Source organism: Amblyomma maculatum, chromosome 2, assembly GCF_055883805.1.
Source record: "Amblyomma maculatum isolate TAMU_Amacu chromosome 2, ASM5588380v1, whole genome shotgun sequence".
In the NCBI taxonomy this organism is placed as follows: Eukaryota; Metazoa; Arthropoda; class Arachnida; order Ixodida; family Ixodidae; genus Amblyomma; species Amblyomma maculatum.
This window is the reverse complement of record NC_139345.1, coordinates 137,239,004-137,261,500: the sequence shown is the minus strand read 5'-3', so window position 1 is coordinate 137,261,500 and position 22,497 is coordinate 137,239,004. Positions and strand designations below refer to the sequence as shown.

At 44.0% G+C, this 22,497-nt stretch overlaps 2 protein-coding genes across 4 annotated transcripts in view; one reads left to right on the top strand and one right to left on the bottom strand.

The window, feature by feature from the left end:
* The window catches only part of LOC146200012 (neural cell adhesion molecule 2-like), a 74,923-nt gene extending 52,994 nt beyond the window's left edge, over positions 1-21,929 (bottom strand). Inside the window, exons 1-2 of one of the 3 annotated variants that reach the window (XM_084595318.1) lie at positions 21,788-21,929; positions 11,070-11,281 (exon numbers count right to left, since the gene is read on the bottom strand). The gene's annotated coding sequence lies outside the window, so the exon portion shown is untranslated. Of the gene's footprint in view, positions 1-11,069; positions 11,282-21,473; positions 21,633-21,787 lie in introns of those variants that run through there. The other 2 variants (XM_084595317.1, XM_084595319.1) reach the window with 2 other exon arrangements.
* LOC146200013 (globin C, coelomic-like) lies at positions 693-5,551 on the top strand. The gene is made up of 2 exons (XM_084592256.1): positions 693-1,154; positions 5,255-5,551. Exons 1-2 carry the CDS (start codon positions 693-695, stop codon positions 5,549-5,551), a joined length of 759 nt encoding a protein of 252 aa, XP_084448382.1.
* Positions 21,930-22,497: the final 568 nt, after the last annotated feature.

Genomic DNA, 22,497 nt, shown 5'->3' with positions numbered 1-22,497 from the left:
CCCCCAGACTGCAAGAGGCAGTAGAATAGGGGCAATGGGAGCGTTGGAAGTACTTTGCTGCTTTGGCAATGCGTCACTGTTCGGCTTGACGTAGCATCTCAACACTCTCAAACTATCTTCTTCTTCCTCCCTTCTTCTGTATTCTTCCTGTTGTTTCCCGAATATTCTTGCTTCCCATATTCTTCTTATTCGCCTTATTTTGTCTATTTCTTTTTAATGGCATCTTCTGGATCTTCTTGCTCCATTTGACCAGCTTCTGCAAATAAAACGCTTTATCGTGTGTAACCATTAGTAATGATGGTTTCGCTTCCACACTATCTAGTCAGGCTGAAACATCATCATTTTTTCTGCTCTTACTGGTGCGTTATTTCTTCTCTAAATCGAGTGATTAACCAGACAGTCTGCTGTCAAATATAATAACGCTCAATTTCCAATCTCCATCACGAAGGACCGTGGGATTAGGTTAATAAAAACAAGTGCAATGAGCGACAGTAACACTTTAGCAAAATAGCGCCAATAATATGGGTGGAAAATGTGTTACTCTTTGAAGCTGAAGACAGCGCAAGCGGGCTGGCTGGATTCAAATGTCGAGGAGACGAAGAGAAAGTCGACCGAGCGCATGCGCTCCGATGTTCTTTCGTGTTGTAAGCACGGACGACAGCTTCTCCAGCTCTCCAGGTCGACGGCGAGACATGGGTGCAGTCATTAAGAAGCCACCCGAGCAAGAGGATCCCCGGACGGGTCTGACGGCCAGCGACCGCCGCCTACTGCGCGAAATATGGCACCACTATGTTCTGGACAACCGCGACTACGGTGTCCTCATCTTCGTCTCGTTCTTCCTCCGGTCGCCCGAGTCGCTGCAGTTGTTCCCGCGTTTTTGCAAGCTACCAGTCGGCCAGCTGCCCACAGACCCGCAGTTCCGGGCACATGCGTTCGCAGTCGGCTACCAGCTGACGTCAATGGTGGACAGCACAGAGGACCCGGAGCTTCTGGAGGCGTTGATCCGCAAGAACGCTATGGCCCACACGGAGCGTGTCGGCGTCATGCCAGATCACTTCCGCATGTTGGGAGAGGCCGTCATAGGGGTGCTCCGTGCCATGAACGAGAGGCGCATGAACAAGGAGGCCGTCCATGCCTGGGAAAAGCTGTTCGCCGTAAGTATTTTATGTGACGGCGGTTCTTGCACGCTTTGACAGGACCGCTTCTTCCTTTAGCCTTGGTGAATTGTGCTCAGAGAAAACGAAAGTGGGCTTTCCCTAGTTTTCAGCGCCATCGTCACTGAAGTTTCTAATTACGTGCAGCCTCCTGCCGACCGTATAGGAGTGCTAAATACGGCAGTCTGCAATATCAAACATTGCCAAGAGTTTTCGAAAATACTAGAGGACTTGTCATTTCGCAGTTCGGCGACTGTGATACGATGGGGCCTTGGCCACGGTTCTATTGAGCCCATCGCCTCTGATCTAGCGTTTTGAGTTTTCTGATTTAGGTTGATTTAAGCCAAGTCCCCTTGCCGAAACGTGGCTTGACTTGTAACGTTCCTCCGTCCCAAAAACCAGATGATCACAAGCCTCCTTATCCAAACGTTGCCTCGAGTTGCGAACATGGCGCCCTTCAACCTTCGTCGGTTCTCTTTCACATAGGATGGACGAAGATCTAAATGTTTGCTTTAACCGAGTCGTACGAACATGAAGGCGGCGCCTTAAGGACAGAGTGATTAAATCGAGATTCGAGGGTCCTGAGAGGCTGGATCTCGATCTCACTCTTCTATGTCCATCTCAATGGCAAAGACCTAGTTAACAGCACCTGTCTAATCGAGGCTTCAAACATTGCTCTCGCTTGCCGATCATGTAAGCCTCTTGAAGATCCTTGAAAGTAACTGTGGGTGAACGAGCATGGTCATACATAGCGAAAACTTATGACTTACCAAGATACTTTGTTGGGCGAGCTGGTACTTATTCATTATTAATTTAAATAGTGCAAACACGACGACAATGTCTTGCTGACACACTCATTGTCCGTTGAAATAAAATATGATTCCACTATTTCTCTCGTCATCTTCTCTTTGTGGCGATAAAAATCCTAACCTTGTCAAACTTAGGAGTGCACTTCTTCTTCTCCTTCTTCATTATTTCACATGAATGGCAATGTGATACCAGAAATGTTTTGTCCTTTCCACTTTCCAAGTTGTTCCTGTGTTCCTGTAGTCTCTTATTAATACATCGTCCTGTTTGTCCTATATAACTGGCTCCACAAGAAAGTGGAAGCCTGTACACAACACCTGTCTTGCATCCAACATATGGGTTTCTATGTTTACCCCCACATTCTTGCTTCTTCGCTTCTCTTTCCCTTTGAATAGTCGGGCAAATTCTCTTCATCTTGAGCGGGGCGGTTAATGCGACGTCAACAACATACCTCTTGCCTACATTGTTGAGGCCATGTGAAATTCTGTGCACATACGGTACCACTGCAAACCTTCCTCTTCCTCTCACCCATGTTGGGCAGGGATTTCAGTTTGTGCGTGTTTTTATGGCTTTTCAGTACCCCACAACTGGCTTCATTAATAACAGACTCCCGATAACCGGCCTTTGCAATTCTTGTCACTTGTCTTTCAAAACTCTTGCCCATGCCGTGGTAACAATATTTCTTCAACGCATTTAAAAAGCTTGTGTTGATCATCCCATTCTTCACTAATTTGGAATGCCCCGAATTGTACAGGCTTCCCCTCTCTTGTGGAGTGGCATAGAAGGAATTGTAAATAGTCTGTACATAACCCTTTCTGCATAATAAATACCATGTCAGAAAAAAAGGGAGTGGCATAGTTTGCTAAAGCGCTCGGCTGGGGATCCAAGGGATGGAGGTTCGATTCCCGATGGACGCAGTACTAGTTTAGTTATTTATTTTAACTATCTTCCTCACGATCGATTCGAAGAATTATGATGTGCGTTTCATGATCCCCGGTGTCATGGCCGATGACGTAGCCAGGTGACGAGGTCACAATCTCACGGTATCCAGCAGAATCTCGCGAAGAAGTGTGACACTTCTCGTAACCGGGCGGAAATGGTAATTGCCGCGAGTATGAGTCATTAAGGGCTTTCGCCTTAAAAATATGTATAGGCATGCACCATGTCTTGGAACGCGATGCGACCACTTCTGGACATAAAGGTCAGAAGTCGGAGGTACCGACAGCCTTTCTTTGCGCACTCGAACCTCATCTATATAGCGTGGGCTTTCCGCAACGTCCCGGCGAGACCAAAATTGCACTTGTCACGTCTCCCCGCTGTTTCGTGGGGTACCGCACCCGATGAGATCCTGCTACATTAGTTGTTAAATAGCTTCAGATATAAATACAGTGCAACGAAAAACTGCTAAGACCTAAGTGGGCGGTTCAAAGGGCGCATCTTAGCGTGCCTGGAAGTTTTGAACCTCTGGTCACTCTTGACCCTACCGAAGAGAACATATTGTTTTTCTCAGTCAACTGCTGAGCGGCTGAACTTACCAACTTCAGCAATTTCGGGACAAGGGTTTGTTGCCTGGAATTGCAATTCCGCAGCCAGGGACGCTACTCTTTCTACCCTGCACTGCACTGCGTTACACTTCATGCCGCCTTGCTTCATTTACAGCTATAGTCACTGCCAAATGAACAGCTTGATGTTGAGGATCTCCGTCCCTGAATGAACGAGACACGCCAGGTGGAATGCGGTTAGCTTGGCACACATTATGGACGGCATTACTCAGGCAATGAAAACATGGATTCGCTTTTCAAGAGGGACAGCTGGTGCTCATCCAGCGGCTTGCCGGTTTCGCACGAAGGTCTCGCGCTTTAGAGGAGACCTGCCCCACTTAATATTTCGACTGGCGTACGAAAGGACTGGATAAACAAGCAGCAAGATTCACGCAGCACTCTTGTTGTTTCCCATTTCTTTGATTTTTGCATAAAATGCATCAGCGAACAACTCCTGCCGCTTGCCACATACGTTGCTTTCCGGTAATCCAAGGCAACGCTTGAGACCGTACAAGTGTTCCCTAAAGCAGGTCGCGGTTGCATATGGTTGAGCAACATATTAATAGAGTGAAGTATTAGATTTTTTAGTTATATGTATATCAGTATTCCACATTTTACAACACTAACAGCACTTGAGAGCATGGAGCCATTGAGTAGCCACTGCTGGTCACTTAGAACCCTGGTGAAAACTATACGATTGAAGTGGCTTGCTTGAAAGTCCTGTAACCTAGCTCGTTGCTCATGGCCGTCATTCACAACCTCGTGAGTGGCGAAAAATGTCGTTCCCATCTTTTTTCAAGCTTAGACATTTTAGAAATCCTCTCGGAAGTTCAGTATAAGGACTGCGAAGGAAACCCGTAGGGTGGTATACTTTTGATAGCGACTGTATTGTTATTTTTGTTTTCTAATAATTGAAGCACTGCGGATTGGCTTCTAAGTGATACAACGAGAATCATTTAGCATGAGTGGAAGTCCTCCCCAGTGAAGAAGGTAGGATCAAAAATTGTCTCACCTTCTGAAGGTTTGAAACACTCGGAATTCATCACGAGCCGTCCACTGAGAATCGGAAGCAAACCTCCTAGGCTCCAAACTTTTGATACAGTCTTTACCTTGAGCAATTGTGCAGAAATTGAGCCCTAATCTATACATGTAAATGCGTTGATGTTTCTATAGTTAGTCATCATATCATTTACAATAAGCTAAGTAATAACGGTGTGATAGTAAGATGTCTTAATTAACAATATCGCAAAATGTATATAAATTCCACAGTAAATGAGGACGCATATTAGGGTGCAGTGATATAACACGTGAAATTTGTCTTCATAACTTTCTAGTTGCAGTACAAGAGATCCAAGAAAAGGATCTATACTTTTTGGGACATTAGCGCTCAGTACTGTTGGTCTCTTTCTCGTCCATTGTCCTATCACGCGGTTGTAATATGCATTCTAAGACATCTTTCTGCCATAGTGACCCGATATTTTTTCGCCTTCGCTCACAAAACCTAAATTTGATCTATACGCACGTACTGTTGCTTAAAGCTAACGATGATATTCCTTCCTTTCGAACTTTCCTTTGCACTCAGTAGGCGTGGGACTTGTCTAAGGAACATGCCACTTTATAATTATAAAGTTCGGATATGTTCCAATGCTGGCAAACTGCCCGGCGCGACCACTATACTTTGCTTGACATTGGATAACTACTGTTTTTCTCCTCTGCTTTCTTTCACGCTCGTTCACCCTCGTGTCATCCCAGTACATGCATAAAATCACGACGAAGACGTACGAGGAAGAGAACATGCAGATCAATCCGGTGGCTGACAGTTCTGGGAACCAACAAAAAAGCGGAAAACAAAGACTTACTCGCGAAGCATCCTCTGCTCAAAGATCCGGCTCCCGCACACCCAACAAGAGCAAGTCTTCAGCCAAGGCGGGCAGCAAATCAGGCAGTCGCTTGTCGACGCCTAAGCAAACTTCTTCGCAGATCAAGCAAGCATCGAGTGCTTCACCCAAGGCAGTGAAGCCGTCGCAATCCCCCAATACAACCACTTAGACTTGCCTCGTTTTCAGCGGTTAGAGAAAACGTTTGATGCGAACTCATGCATGCAGTGGTGCTACCCCGAATGATACGGCAAGAATTGTATACTAAATATATCGCTCTTCGTGCCGCCAATTAGGCTTGTCCAAATCACTCCACGAGCAACCTAGTGCGATGTTTGCAGTGCGTGGCACGTAATCTGGTGGTGCATTATACATCACCATGCCCCATCGCTTGCTATAGATGCCGTCACTGGAGGCTTTCCCTTCTTGTTTCCAAAACTGGAAAGGTAGCTCCCTCTACGTGACCACTGCTAACTTCTTAACCTCATCCACCCACCTAACTTTCTGCCGCCCCCTGCTAGTTTTCCTTCTATTGGAATCCAGCCTGATACCTAAGCGATCACTGGTTATTCTTTCTTCGCACTACATGTTCTGCCCATACCCATTTCTTCTTCTCAATTTCCGCTAGAATGTCGGTAACTTGAGTTATTTCTCTGACCCACTCTGCACGCCTCCTATCTCTTAATATTGCCCCTGCCATATTTTGTTCAATAGCCCTCTGCGTTGTCCTTAAGTAGAACCCTCTTCGTTAGACTCCACGTTTCAGCCCAATAGTGAGTACAAGTAAGGTGCAACTGTTGTATACTTCATTCTTGAGCGATACCAATAAGCTACTAGTCATAATCTGCGAGCTCTTGCCTAATGCTCTTCATCGCAATCTTATTCAACTTGTTATTTCCCTTTCATGGTTAGGATCAGCGGTCGCGATCGGTCCTAAGTAGACATATTCGTCTACTACTTCCAGTGCTTCGCTACCTAATCTAAACTTTTGTTCCTTTCCGAGGCTGTTTGACATTGCCTTAGTCCTCAGCATATTTATTCTTAGGCCCACTCTTCTGCTTTTCCTGTCTAGGCCATCAATCATTATTTTCAAGTCATCCCCTGAGTTATTTCGCAAGGCAATCTCATCAACAAATCGCAATTTACTGAGGTATTCTCCATCTACTCTTACTCCTAATAAAAATAACAATAATAATTGGTTCACAGGAAGGGAAAGACGCAGTATCTGTCGCACTTGTAGCTATGTACACCTGAATCGCTCCGTAAAGGAAGGGAGGAAGGTGGGAGTGAAAGGGGAAAGAGAGAAAGGAAAGCCGTAATGGAGGGCTACGGAGTAATTTCGACCACCTGGGGATGTTTAACGTGCGCTGACGTCGCACAGCACTCGGACACCTCTTCGTTTCGTCTCCATCGAATTAGCCCCAATTGCTCATTCCAAATCTCAGAATACTTCCTCTAAGCAAGTTGTGAATAGAACTGGGGAGATCGTGTCTCCTTGCCTAACACTTTTCTTGATAGGAATTTTGTTACTTTCCTTATGCAGAACTATGGTTACTGTGCAGCCGTTATATATTCCAGTACTTTCCCATACGGCTCGTCTACACCCTTATTTCGCAATGCCTGACTGACCGCCGAGGTTTCCATACTGAGTCAAATGCTTTTTCATAATCAATGAATGCTATTTGTAATAGCTGGTTGTATTCTGACATTTTTCTATCACCTCGTTGACGGTATGAATATGATCGATAGTAGAGTATCCTTTCCAAAAACTTGTTTGATTTTTGCTTGATTGCCGCCTAAGGTTGTCCTAATTTTAGTAGTAATTACCTTGGAAACTACTTTAACGTAACAGACAGTAAGCTGATTTGTCTGTAATTTTCAGGTCCTAAGCGCCCCCTTTCTTATGAATTAGTATAATGTTTGCGTTCTTGATCCTCTCCAGCTAATTTCCCCCTTTTCATAGTTTCTAACGCTTTCTTAACCTCGTCCTTCGTCACTGTCGGGACGTCTGATTGCTTTTTCCCACTGTCAATCTCATTATTATCATGACTACTTTGGCTACTGTAGAGATCAGTATGGAACTACTCGGCTGCTTTGACTATGTTGTCCATATTCATGATGACGTTGCCCGCCTTGTCCTTTAGCGCATACATCTGATTTTTGCCTATGCCCAATTTATTCTACACCGGTTTAAGGCTCCACCCATTCTTTACAGCATGCTCAATTTTCCCCATGTTATACTTCCTTACACTGGCCACTTTGCGCTTATTGATTAGCTTTGATATCTCTGCCAATTATATCTGGTCTACTGGATTGGAAGATTTTATACTTTGGCGTTTCTTAATCACATATTTCATCTCCTTAGACCACTTACAGGTATCCTAACTATCCTACCGCCTGCTAATTTACCTAGTGATTCCCTCCTGTCAATGCCATACTCCCCCACTGCTTGGTCTTCTGCCTGCTTCTTTCCTACCTTGCCATTGAAGTCGCCCATTAGTAGAGTATACTGCGTCTTTCCTTTACGCATTGCCGTTTCTACATCTTTGTAGAAGAGACCTTACCATCATGTGGTCACTTCATCGCACTTTACCTATAACCTCTAAATCCTGCGTAATGACATGGTTATAATACAGTAGGAAGTCAATTTCATTTTCAGTGTCTCGGTTAAGGCTTTCCATGTCCACTTCCTGTTCTTCCGTTTGCTGAAGACGATATTCTTGATTCCTAAGTTCGTGGGTTCTGCAAACGCAACTAGTAACTCCCCCCTGCTATTCCTAGAGCCAATGCCATAGTGAACGACTGCCTGGTCTCCTGCCTGCTTTTTTCTCAGTTGGCATTGAAGTCGCCCATTAGTACAGTATACTGTATATTTCCTTTCCGCACTGCCAATTTTACATCTTTGTAGAAGGTTTCAACTAAATCAAATATGCTTGTTGTTATAACATCAAATTATTTGTAGGATGTAACTTAAGAAAAATTGTAGCGAATAAATTACAGTTAACCGCGAGCGGCTCGTTCTTTCCTGTTATGCGCATAATCTTTGGTTTTTCTACATTATTCATCGTTCTTCACTTGTTGCAAAAATTAATATATTGTTAAAATCATTATTAAGCAAGTAATATTCATAAGGTGGTTTCACCGACTTATACAGCAGAAAGAAGGATAAAAACTCTGCAATCAATAGCACTAACTATATATCTTCAGAAGAGGCGAAAAGAATAGAATGCCTACAAACTGTGTGCAATGTTTTAATATATCGCGTTTAAATTAATTAGGGCTAAAACAAATCATGTGCTGCTAAGATTGAGAAATAATTTTTTGTGTGTAATCATGTCAAAGCTCTTACTGAAATCACGTCCAACGCTATTATTTGCCTGAAGTTACTTAAAGCTTTACTAACACGTTAAACAGCTGAGAATGAATGCGTCACAGTAAAATCTCTTTAAGGAAAAACATGCTGGCGAAGGCTTAAGGATGCACTAATAATTCATCTGAACAATGTAATAGGGAAGAATATGCTACAGTCTCCTGCAACGCAGTTAATGCAAGTGAAAGGGGGGGGGGGGGGGGGACAGTTCCTCATAGATAACTTGTCTGTTTTTGTAAACATTAAAGAATTTAGTAGGACAATCAAGAGGCAACAAACAAAATGACAAGGGCGCATACATAGAAAGACGTCTAAGCCTCGCCTTTGGAAATTTAACGTGACAGCTTATTGGGAATTATTCTCATTCGCTCCTCGTGCTCTGAGTCTGACAAAAATGTATTTCTCAGGACACAACACTCCGGAATGCCTCTGCTTGCCTCACACGAAACCACTGGTCCTCCGCCTGCTTCTTGCGCATTGCGTCGGCCTCTTGCCAGCATCTCATCGTTTTCGAGCCACATAAGATTCGTCATCCCCTGCACGTTGACACTAGCCTGGCCTTTAGAAAATGCTCCCTTTCGTGGACACCAACGCTCATTGCTGAACTCGCAATACACAACCACTAGTTATTGCTTTCCTGACATCCCGGCAGAGACATTTACAAGGAATGTTCGACTGGCTTCTGGCAAGAGTATGAAAACAAAGGCATCTAAACTTATGTGTAAATTATGGAATGCCTATCATGACTGGCCCCGCCACGATACATAAGATTGCAGGTTTAATATATAAGAATGCAGATTCAAGAAGCTTCCTCCACCATCTTCCTTTTTCGATATACAGCCCATTCAGATAACCTCTTGCATACCCTTCCTAGGCTTTATAGGGACGTCATCTGTACTGTGTACTAGTGATACTTCAATTACCACGTTTTTCGGGGTCCTTTAGAAAATGGGACAAAACCTGACAGTTGCTATCACTGCACACGACATTTTATACGAAAAAATGCAACCTTTCACCAGCTCCTAAGACTGCAATTGTTCTCGAATAAATTGCGCACGAACAAGCATCCCATCATTGGAGAAATAGGTGAGTACATTCACCCTAAGAAATATCGTACAAGCCAAACAAATTTGAATCCGAAAAAATCTAAACATTTGGGCGGCTCACCACATTAGCGCATAAATATTGTTGAACGAATCTTCAAATGCAAACAGGTTTATAATATAGGAAATATAACTGGGCACGTCGTAGTGTAAATACTCAGTTTTCATTCTGGACAATGTGTGAGTACCACTCAAGAAAAAATACTTCTTACCTCGTGCAGCCATCCGACAATCATATGGGAGCTAAGCGAGGAATACACGAAGAGCCCAAAAATAATTACCGTTTCTTTTTATTAGGACGGTTCTTAACTTTTTATGGTATCCTTGTAGGCGGCTCATTTACCATAAATGGATTGACAATAATTATAGTATCAGGTTAGCCTCCATATGCATCTAGCCCATGAAGATAATATGAATGCAAACTGCAATATGAAATTAAAAAACCTCGAAATCGCCAGTATTTATGAAATAAATTTAGCCCAGAATTACATACTGCACAGTACTGTTTGGCAGCTAGCAGAATAGGTCCTGGGCACAAGCCCTTTATATTCATTCGTTTTTTTAGCTACGTATTGCAGTGAAATTTCTTGTCTACAGATACGCATTTATTCACGTCTCAATATGCAATCCTTATGCCTTATGCCCTTTTAACAATTAGTAAGTCCTTGTTCGCTAGCTAGTATGATTACTTCTCGGCACAAACACGCACAAAAATAGATTTTTATAGTTTCTCGCATTGTTTGACACACTAAATTTTTTTATGAGTGTATATCTTTATAATTATATGCCCAAATCGTTTGAAGACAAAAATAAGACATTATTGAAAATAACGTTAGCTTATCGAGAAAGACTCTGGCGCAAATGTAGAACATAGTAGGCCAAAGGGAGGCACCCTACCTGACTATAAGTGTACAATATGCTGATAATATTGGCAAAACACATAGTGCAAGTAACATGCAATATGTGTTTTAAAATAGATTATTTCTCCCTTTTAAAATGCATTTTTATTAATATTTAATTCCCCTTTTTAACGTCAAAGCTCAGCAATAGCAAGTCCCATTAGCGTGGTGAAAATGTCCATTTTTGTTTCAATATTCGATTTTTATCGTTTTGTCTGTACATCTGAGCACCAATCTAACCAATCGAACACCAAACGCTATAGGGCTCCAAACAAGCAAAGCACTCTGGTAGAAGAGCGGCTGCTGTAGTGGTCGCACCTGGTTAGGGTTGGTGCTGCGCTCACTTGGGTAGGAGGACTGCTGGCCGCCCACGTCGACCTTGTATATGAGGTCCTGGCCGAGCCGGTAGTGGGGTTCGTGGTACCAGCGCACCCGCACCAGGTTGTGAGTCCCGTTGAACGACGGCTGCCGCGTCACGCAGGGCAGCTCCGTCTGCTGCCCCTCGTTGACTGAGATGCTCGTGCGTTCCTCTGCACAAGGCATTGGGAAAAAGGTATGAGCAAATGTCTTTAGTGCCCTTTCCATTTATGTGCATAGTTATCCTTGCTCAACGTACGCACGTATAAAAATGAAAACAAAAAGTTAAAAAGCTGTGCGCACACTACTGCCCTGATATAGGCAAGCCCGAAAGTTCACGTCATGACAACTGGAACCTTTATCATACTCAACAAGCAAATATCCTCTCAAAACTGCTAATGAATAAACTTCTCTAATCGTTTCAAAGTTTGGTTCGAAATTATTCGTTCTCTAGGCTATCAGCGATATGAAAGTTTAGGACTTACGCAGTATATTTAATCAACATCTAGCGCTAATTAGGGAATTAAATTGGCCGACGAATATAAACCACCTTCCGTACTGCAGCTGATGCGTAACTGTTGTCAAAAACTGTGAATGATGAGATGTTACAATCTCAGAGTAGTCGTATATATAACAGCAGTCACATAATAAGAGCTATAGCGGAAGCCAGGTGGTTCGAAATACTATCGGCGCTTCCGGCATAGAATCATTAAGGTAAATGCCTTGAAATTCCCGTTCTTAAGGTGCCTTTAGCTTTGCTAGCAACAGGGTTGGTAATTAGTACCGTAACGTAAATAACGCCCGAACTCTTTCTCGTATCTTCAGCGTCAATCAATGGTTGTGTAGAAAAAAAAATAAATGAGCAACGCAGTCATTCGCCCTTTACGGTACGCTTCATCGCCCAGCCATTTGTACTGATTTTAGGCGCATGCAATCAGCTCCGATTGGAGTCCTACTCTCTTCGCCTTCAGCAGTTACCATTTCGAGCCAACGCCTGCCACGTGGTGCAATGGGTAGCAGTCTTTGTTGTCGCCAACTGTTTTCATTGGTTGCAAGAAAGTTTATTCTAACGCGCTTTTATTACGCCCTAAATTGAAGAGCTTGAAAATCTACCTAGCTGCAAAGCAAACGATTATTTCAAACTTTTGTCCCTATAAGGTAGCATATTTGCTATCACATTTCGTCGTACGACTGCCGGTCAATGCAAAATCTGTTAAATGCTGCTACGTTCCTGAGTCTGTACATCTGTGATGATGGCGTTTTCGGCCTCCTGATAAACCAGCTGGTGCAGAGTAAAGGCGCCCAGTGTGAGTTATCGGATGTCACGAAATCGGCACACATTTTATTAAGCCGGTGCGGCACGAGGCCGGTGCGGCGCCGCATCTAAAGTTCCACAACGTTCGAGAACAGCCTCCTTCTCCGCGCGAGAGAGCGCGTAGCTTTGTACGCGTCGCCGTCATCCTCTTTTTAATCACCCGGCGATGACGGTGATTCATCAGTACGGAAGATTCCAGACGTCTCCAGAAAATTCTACGGGACCTAGCCAATGACGACGTGCGGCTCGACGGGAGGAAAAGGGAACGCTCTAACCAGCGAAGCTAACTGCGTGTGCGCGCTAGTCTTGGCGCGCCTTCACAGGCAGACGCGGAGCGCCCTATTTATGGAGGCCGCGTCGCTTGTGTAGTCAGACAGTCAGTGATTGGGACGTGTCCGCAAGTGCTTCAGCTGGACTCCGGGGATCACCCGCTGCTGGCAAGCCCACAGACCTGCGAGGGTGCGGTGCTCGTCTTACATGACGGCCACATCGTGACTCTCGAGGCGTCGGACTGCAACAGTGCCCGGTGAACAATTTGGTATTTGTTTATTTGACTATCTCGTGTATTGTTCTGTATTGAAAGCCCCAGTGTTATTAAATACCTCTGTAGTTGCGTGCTTAGCGTTGCTTTGCTGCGAACCTCTCGTCTGTGCATTTTTAAAGTTCGTGTGTATTCCTCTGTATCGTCTCTTGCTGTGCGTAAAGCTTGTTTTGTTTGTTACTTCTTACTCCGACCCTTACTCTGGCTTGCACCGGCGACAGCTGGGCACCAAACGGCTACCCCGTTCTGTCACTACAAGGTAGTTGAATTACGGCTGAGCTTGCCACACAAGTCGAGGGCATCTCCTATGCGACCGGAACAGCTACCCCCCCCCCCCCTCCCCTCGCTCTAAGGGTGTCTGGGAGTGTGCGCACCGTTAAGGGCGCATCGTTAACGGGTGACAATTTTCATTGGTTGTAAAAAGTTAATTCTAACACGCTTCTATTTCGCCCTTAATTGTACAGCTTGAAAATCTACCTAGCTGCAAAGTAACCGATTCTTTCAAACTTTTGTCCTCCTAAGGCAACATATTTGCTATCACATCTCGTCGTACAACTGCCGGTAAATGCAAATTCTGTTAAATGAAGCTATGTTCCTTGAGTTTGTACATCTGTGACGATGGCGTTTTTGGCCTCCTGATAAACCAGCTGGTGCAGAGTAAGGGCGCCCATTGTGAGTTATCGGAATACAACAATATAAGCGGGGGAAAAAACAAAGCCATTTCGTCCAGGAAATGTCCTTCTTTTGACACGTGGACATGCTGCTGACAAATTTCCTGGCGCTAGCACCATTAATTCTTCTAACATATGAGGCAAATTTTTAAAGATCACGTGAATGAGTCGATACATTGTTAGTTCCTCTTAACGGAATATATCGACCACAATGTCAGGTAATCTTCCTTTTACAAGACTGTGGCACAGGTCTTGTCCGCAGCGCTCTTTTTCTTGGCCAAAATAAGACATGGCAGTGAGTTATCATAACCCCTGCAGCCATTACTGTCCACACATTCAACAGTCAACCAAAAACGGCGTTTTCGTCATTGTGTGCACTATGAGAATTTTTTTTCTTCTTGTAAGAAGATTTCTTCATTAAGACTAGAAATTCTCACAAGTGATCTTTGATGGCCAATTTGTCAGTGTTTGCCGCATTAGTGACAGGTTCTCATGGCATCACACAACCCGGCGAGCAGTTATTTTACGCCTGTATGCTAAGCGTTTCAGGTGGCACGTGATACAAACGGGGCAAATAATGAGAGAACTGATTTAGCTATTAGAAACGTCTATGAGCGGAGAACGTAAATGGAAATGTGAAGTCACAAACAGCAGCCGTAAACGCGGTCACATTTGGCGCAGCAGCTTCCCGAACTTTCTGGGCCAAAGACCTTAATCAAGAACTGGGCAACTTTTTGGGAGTCAATTGAATTATAGTTAAGAAGGGCAATATGCAGTACATTCAAAGTTCATATATAAAGAAACATGTATCTCAAGTTTCTTAATCCTGCATACTGCAAAATTAACATACGTGGAGAGCTGCTCCTGAAATTTGCATTACCGAATATCGTAATCGCCGAATCGCACGCACCATCAGCTGACCTGCATACACTAAGCTTTATAGTGCGTAGATATTTTGGAGCACTGACTGCTATTAGCCTTATCTTTCAACTTTTCTCTTAGTTGAGTCTATCACCCTAAATGCGACGTTGAATTATCTAATATCAAACAACAGACATTCCTGTAAACAATAATACTATCTTAACTTTCCAAAATTTGTGCCACCGTCTCATGTCTCCTACCTTCTGACCCCTATGTCTAAATGGTTTACGCAGAGTAAAGATTTTCTTTCTGGAAATTCCGAAATAGAAAAGCCACAAATTCTAAAGAAAGACATCTCCAAACTAGAAGCATTTTGCCCCTTCCAATAGCCATTCAAATCATCGGAGGTTCCTGCTATGAAAGCGTACTAGTAAGTGTTACCTCATAATGTAAAGGAATACCTTAAGCATATTTTACCTGTCACGTGCATGCGTCTGAACTGGGGTCCCTTCTGATTACATTAGGTGGTCCTAAAATTTGACCCAGCTGACCAAAGCAATGTGCAACAGAATGCCTGCTGAGCCGTGGTCATGGAATGCGTCTAAACCTATACCTCTAGAAAAATTCTTCCTGAATTACAGCAAATTATCGGCGCTTTCTTCTGCTTCTAGCACCATCACACGAAAACCTGGTCGCCGGCGTCTGGACTCGATGGTAAGCCTAAAAAACTAGAAGTGTCCACAGAGAGAAGTGTGATAGATACTGCGTCTTTCCCTTCCTGCGAACCAATTATTAAGACGAAAACCTTTCTTGCCTCATGGGGAAAATCTCGCGTTGGCGAGCTTTGTCCGCGAGATATGTCAGCGAGATTGCGCGAGTGACAGATACTGCGCCTTTCCTTTCCTTAAATCGATTATATAACGCCGGTAGACCTTTATGCGTTCAGTGGAACGCTGGTTGTGTTTGACAAGGGTCGCGCGATGTACCATGTGCTTTCGCATTACCCTACTGCAGATTCTGCACTACTGTCGGAACTTTTTAACTGTGCAATGGACAGGTAGATTTATTCGCCTGCATTGGCTGCACTCCAACATGCATCGCAAAATATTTAAGGCAATTAATTATCCAAAACTTTGCACGTTGCGCTCATTAAAATATCTGCGAATACAACCTGCGCATTCCAACATTCACAGCGACGTTAAATTAGAAATAGAAAGCACGCTGTCTTTCAAACGGAAACCAATCAACTGAAATTTTTCTTCTTCTTCCGCAACAAAACAGCCATAAGCAGTGTAATAACCCAACTTCATTCCTTCGTGCTTTACAGGCGCGCTAAGCAAAAACAAACTACTAACAATCAGACTGCCGAAACTCGTGAATCGATGGTCCTGCTGTCAGCTCTATAAGCCCAATCGAATATCATCACAAATCTTAAAAGAAACAGCACAGCTGTGCGTCGCTGGTTCACATATGTCGATTTCGTCTTATTCTCTTGTTTCTGCATATGCACGTCCCGGTCGAAGCTCACTTCCAAACTATGGTAAAAGCACCAAAAGTAACCACGTCAAAACATTAACAAGAAAGCTTTCTGTCTGCGTGTCTCTTTTTTATGCAAGCGTCTCTCATTCGCACTGTACGCTTGTTTCTGCGTACGTTTTGTCTGTTCCAGCTTCAATACAATAACATCGGCGAGCCGCATACGCTACGCAGATGCGACCTTGCGTTTTGGCGCGCTCTCAGTTCGCGCCAATTTCCCCCGGTGCTCGAGAGACCGCAGGTACAGGGTAGGATTCTGCCGGTTCCTGTAAGCGTCGGGACTGCGCGCGCGAAAAAAACCCGGCCATTCATCACACCCGGTTCTCGACCGCACCGTTGTCCGAGAGTGAGGGATTAGCAGCCCGATGAAATCTGGCGAACTATCTGTCATGGCTCGCCGCCGGCGCAGGGCCTGGGCCCCGATCGCAGCGCCGCCTGGTGCCGCGCGTATCGACGCAGCTCTCCCCTCTTTGATTGGACGCCATTACTCCCTTCATTTGCTACCTTGCTTCGCTTGTTCTGGGGCGCTAAAAAGAAAGATCTATGTGAATGGAGGGGGATTGCTGTGAGCTCCCAGCTTATTCATTGTTCCCGTTCGCGCGCCGCCGACGTCTTCTTCCGCTTAACATCTGTCATAAGCGCCCTCATGAAGCGCTCTTTTTTCTTGCCGCTTGCTCGTTTTTTTCTCCACTTGCTTTTTCTCAACATGTCAATCCTTTACGATCCTAACAACCAGAAAAAGAAAGGAAAAAAAAGAGCGCCTGCGCAGGGACCAGGGTCATCGCTGTTTGATATTCACTCATTTGTCTGTCTAAGACGTTCTCTAAATAAATTACGTTTACCTCAAGCGTGTTTGTGTACACGGGGAATTTGTGCATTTCTTCGACGGAAACCTTCGGTTCGAACGAAAGGAGTTCGAAGTCTCCCATATAAAAGGGGCAGTTAGTGTTAGCGATTCGTCGGCCTTTATGGTAGTTACAGCCACACGAAATATGCTGATGATCTGAACACCCAGTGTTATCAATACGTGAACCAATTTACCAATTATTCATTCACTCTAACACGTTCTCTAAATAAATTACGTTTACCTCAAGCGTGTTTGTGTACACGGGGAATTTGTGCATTTCTTCGACGGAAACCTTCGGTTCGAACGAAAGGAGTTCGAAGTCTCCCCTATAAAAGGGGCAGTTAGTGTTAGCGATTCGTCGGCCTTTATGGTAGTTACAGCCACAAGAAATATGCTGATGATCTGAACACCCAGTGTTATCAATACGTGAACCAATTCACCAATTATTCATTCACTCTAACACGTTCTCTAAATAAATTACGTTTACCTCAAGCGTGTTTGTGTACACGGGGAATTTGTGCATTTCTTCGACGGAAATCTTCGGTTCGAACGGAAGGAGTTCGAAGTCTCCCATATAAAAGGGGCAGTTAGTGTTAGCGATTCGTCGGCCTTTATGGTAGTTACAGCCACACGAAATATGCTGATGATCTGAACACCCAGTGTTATCAATACGTGAACCAATTCACCAATTATTCATTCACTCTAACACGTTCTCTAAATAAATTACGTTTACCTCAAGCGTGTTTGTGTACACGGGGAATTTGTGCATTTCTTCGACGGAAACCTTCGGTTCGAACGAAAGGAGTTCGAAGTCTCCCATATAAAAGGGGCAGTTAGTGTTAGCAATTCGTCGGCCTTTATGGTAGTTACAGCCACACGAAATATGCTGATGATCTGAACACCCAGTGTTATCAATACGTGAACCAATTCACCAATTATTCATTCACTCTAACACGTTCTCTAAATAAATTACGTTTACCTCAAGCGTGTTTGTGTACACGGGGAATTTGTGCATTTCTTCGACGGAAACCTTCGGTTCGAACGAAAGGAGTTCGAAGTCTCCCATATAAAAGGGGCAGTTAGTGTTAGCGATTCGTCGGCCTTTATGGTAGTTACAGCCACAAGAAATATGCTGATGATCTGAACACCCAGTGTTATCAATACGTGAACCAATTCACCAATTATTCATTCACTCTAACACGTTCTCTAAATAAATTACGTTTACCTCAAGCGTGTTTGTGTACACGGGGAATTTGTGCATTTCTTCGACGGAAACCTTCGGTTCGAACGAAAGGAGTTCGAAGTCTCCCATATAAAAGGGGCAGTTAGTGTTAGCGATTCGTCGGCCTTTATGGTAGTTACAGCCACACGAAATATGCTGATGATCTGAACACCCAGTGTTATCAATACGTGAACCAATTCACCAATTATTCATTCACTCTAACACGTTCTCTAAATAAATTACGTTTACCTCAAGCGTGTTTGTGTACACGGGGAATTTGTGCATTTCTTCGACGGAAACCTTCGGTTCGAACGAAAGGAGTTCGAAGTCTCCCATATAAAAGGGGCAGTTAGTGTTAGCGATTCGTCGGCCTTTATGGTAGTTACAGCCACACGAAATATGCTGATGATCTGAACACCCAGTGTTATCAATACGTGAACCAATTCACCAATTATTCATTCACTCTAACACGTTCTCTAAATAAATTACGTTTACCTCAAGCGTGTTTGTGTACACGGGGAATTTGTGCATTTCTTCGACGGAAACCTTCGGTTCGAACGAAAGGAGTTCGAAGTCTCCCATATAAAAGGGGCAGTTAGTGTTAGCGATTCGTCGGCCTTTATGGTAGTTACAGCCACACGAAATATGCTGATGATCTGTTAGTGTTAGCGATTCGTCGGCCTTTATGGTAGTTACAGCCACACGAAATATGCTGATGATCTGAACACCCAGTGTTATCAATACGTGAACCAATTCACCAATTATTCATTCACTCTAACACGTTCTCTAAATAAATTACGTTTACCTCAAGCGTGTTTGTGTACACGGGGAATTTGTGCATTTCTTCGACGGAAACCTTCGGTTCGAACGAAAGGAGTTCGAAGTCGCCCATATAAAAGGGGCAGTTAGTGTTAGCGATTCGTCGGCCTTTATGGTAGTTACAGCCACACGAAATATGCTGATGATCTGAACACCCAGTGTTATCAATACGTGAACCAATTCACCAATTATTCATTCACTCTAACACGTTCTCTAAGTAAATTACGTTTACCTCAAGCGTGTTTGTGTACACGGGGAATTTGTGGATTTCTTCGACGGAAACCTTCGGTTCGAACGAAAGGAGTTCGAAGTCTCCCATATAAAAGGGGCAGTTAGTGTTAGCGATTCGTCGGCCTTTATGGTAGTTACAGCCACACGAAATATGCTGATGATCTGAACACCCAGTGTTATCAATACGTGAACCAATTCACCAATTATTCATTCACTCTAACACGTTCTCTAAATAAATTACGTTTACCTCAAGCGTGTTTGTGTACACGGGGAATTTGTGGATTTCTTCGACGGAAACCTTCGGTTCGAACGAAAGGAGTTCGAAGTCTCCCATATAAAAGGGGCAGTTAGTGTTAGCGATTCGTCGGCCTTTATGGTAGTTACAGCCACACGAAATATGCTGATGATCTGAACACCCAGTGTTATCAATACGTGAACCAATTCACCAATTATTCATTCACTCTAACACGTTCTCTAAATAAATTACGTTTACCTCAAGCGTGTTTGTGTACACGGGGAATTTGTGCATTTCTTCGACGGAAACCTTCGGTTCGAACGAAAGGAGTTCGAAGTCTCCCATATAAAAGGGGCAGTTAGTGTTAGCGATTCGTCGGCCTTTATGGTAGTTACAGCCACACGAAATATGCTGATGATCTGAACACCCAGTGTTATCAATACGTGAACCAATTCACCAATTATTCATTCACTCTAACACGTTCTCTAAATAAATTACGTTTACCTCAAGCGTGTTTGTGTACACGGGGAATTTGTGCATTTCTTCGACGGAAACCTTCGGTTCGAACGGAAGGAGTTCGAAGTCTCCCATATAAAAGGGGCAGTTCGTGTTAGCGATTCGTCGGCCTTTATGGTAGTTACAGCCACTTTTCGTCAGTCAGATATCGACATCTAGTGCACAAAATGATCGTTATGTTAAAGAACTTCATATGCTGTGACAACTTCAAGGCATATATTTTTATCAGACGATTTTGTTTCATATTGAACAAACACTGGGGCTAAATGATAAAATTATATTTCACTGCAAGTTACTGTTATCTTTTCGGTCTCTTCCTGATTATGTTGACACGTTTCTACTGTAGTACTAGGTGCCTGAGTGACTGACAAAATTGGTTACAAAACTATGCCTGCCACTCCATCAAACTCGCGATGTCCTTACCAAAGGACACCTTATGGCCGTTTCGGAGTAAATGGAAGTTTTGTCTGGCCTCTAGGATCGGCCCACGAAAATATCTTACTGTGCAAACACTTATCTTGTTTGACCGATCGATTATGGCGACACCTGCATTTTGTTTTGAGAACTTTTTTCCCAAGGTGAACACCTAAGAAGGTGTTCACCTAGAAGGCAATGCCTGTTGCCCTAGCGAGACAGAGGAACTTTCTACTGTCTTCAGAGGCGATTTTTATTATTATCAAAAATTTCCTTACCGATGGGTATTGCTTTTGGGTTTTTTATTACCTGACTATTCTAGACTAGCTTTTACTACCCAATACTTGCGTTTAAGAATAATTGGAAGCTGATAGTGCGGCTTATATTCGGAGATTCCGGTGTTAGAGCTGGAAAGTAGAAGATTGTTGTCATAAAAACCGACGATCAAAACTGATGTTATTCAGGACTGTGGAGAAGTTGGACCAATCAAAGCGGGAACGAGAAAAGACGCATGGTTAAGCTAAGTGAATGCAGAGAAACCATTCCTTGGATGCGTAAGGACTAAAGGATATAGAACAAGGGATAAAAGGAGAGAATGGACACAAACCAGTGGCGCTGCTCACTGGTACTGTATCACGCTGAGATAATGCGAAATAGAAATAGCTCGAACGCAACTTGTGACTGAACGAACTGGAATTGCTAAAAATTGGCAGGGCGTTTAGCATTCTCAAAAGCGGCGCCTAGCGAGTTGTGTTGCTGTATCTTCATTTCACCCTACATAGAAGCTGAAGGCCTCGCCTTGTACGAAGCTCAGTCGGTAAAGCATGACACTCTAAATCTCAGGATCGTAGGTTCAAGCCCCACATTGAGCGCCAGATGAAGGCCTCGCCTTCAAGAAGCGAATCCGCAAGCCGTGGTCTCGCCCGACGGGTGACAAATTATTTAAAAACACCCGTTTATACCAGATAAACAAAAAAGCATTGCAATTATATAAAACATCGGGTAAACAGAACGAGGGTCAGAGCCTTACCGCAGTAAGAAAAACACACTGCGCCGCGAATAGAGCAAGCGATAGGGCCCCCCAAAGCGCTGACGGCATCACAAGGAACATTGCTCCTCGCGTGGAAGCAACTCACGCAAGTACGCATAGGCCATACCTGCATGCGCTGCTTCCGTCTTCGTCTAGCAGGTCTTGGTTCCGTCATCTGTGCACACCACGATGGCCATGACGCACGCTGAATGCCCCTCGCCGGCCTCCCGCCGGGAAAAAAGCCTCGTGCCTCACTTTCGACGCGCTTATCTACCCTCTCTTTGCACCGCTAACATTCCGCCCCCAAGCCTCGCAGCGCGCGTATGCGCACTCACACTGCCCGCTCAAGCACCAACGCAACTAGGAAAAAGCGCGCACGGCTTCACAAGGAACATTGCTCCTCGCGTGGAAGCAACTCACGCAAATACGCATAGGCCATACCTGCATGCGCTGCTTCCGTCTTCGTCTAGCAGGTCTTGGTTCCGTCATCCGTGCACACCACGATGGCCATGACGCACGCTGAATGCCCCTCGCCGGCCTCCCGCCGGGAAAAAAGCCTCGTGCCTAACTTTCGACGCGCTTATCTACCCTCTCTTTGCGCTGCTAACATGCCGCCCCCAAGCCTCGCAGCGCGCTCATGCGCACTCGCGCTGCCCGCGCAAGCACCAACGCAACTAGGAAAAAGCGCGCACGGTTTGAAACACAAAAAGGGGCTGCGGAGCCTCACAATTTAAAGATTTTCAAAGGGACACAGAATATATATATATATATATATATATATATATATATATATATATATATATATATATATATATATATATATATATATATATATATATATTAAGGGGAAATGAGGGTGCTCGTTATAATAAATGAAGGAAAGAAGCCAACAGTCGGCGAGGCCAAGGAAAGCGTTGGGGATGGTACTTTATGTCTTTTCTTTTAATGTTTACTTGGATAATCACATAAATTTCTTCTACTTTGTGTTTAATTATCTTTCCCTCCTAAAGACATTACATTACTAATTTATGTGATTATCCAAGTAAACATTAAAAATAAGACATAAAGTACGCTTTCTTTGGCCTAGCCGACTGTTGGCTTCTTTCCTTCATATATATATATATATATATGGCTTGTTACAAGACAATTAT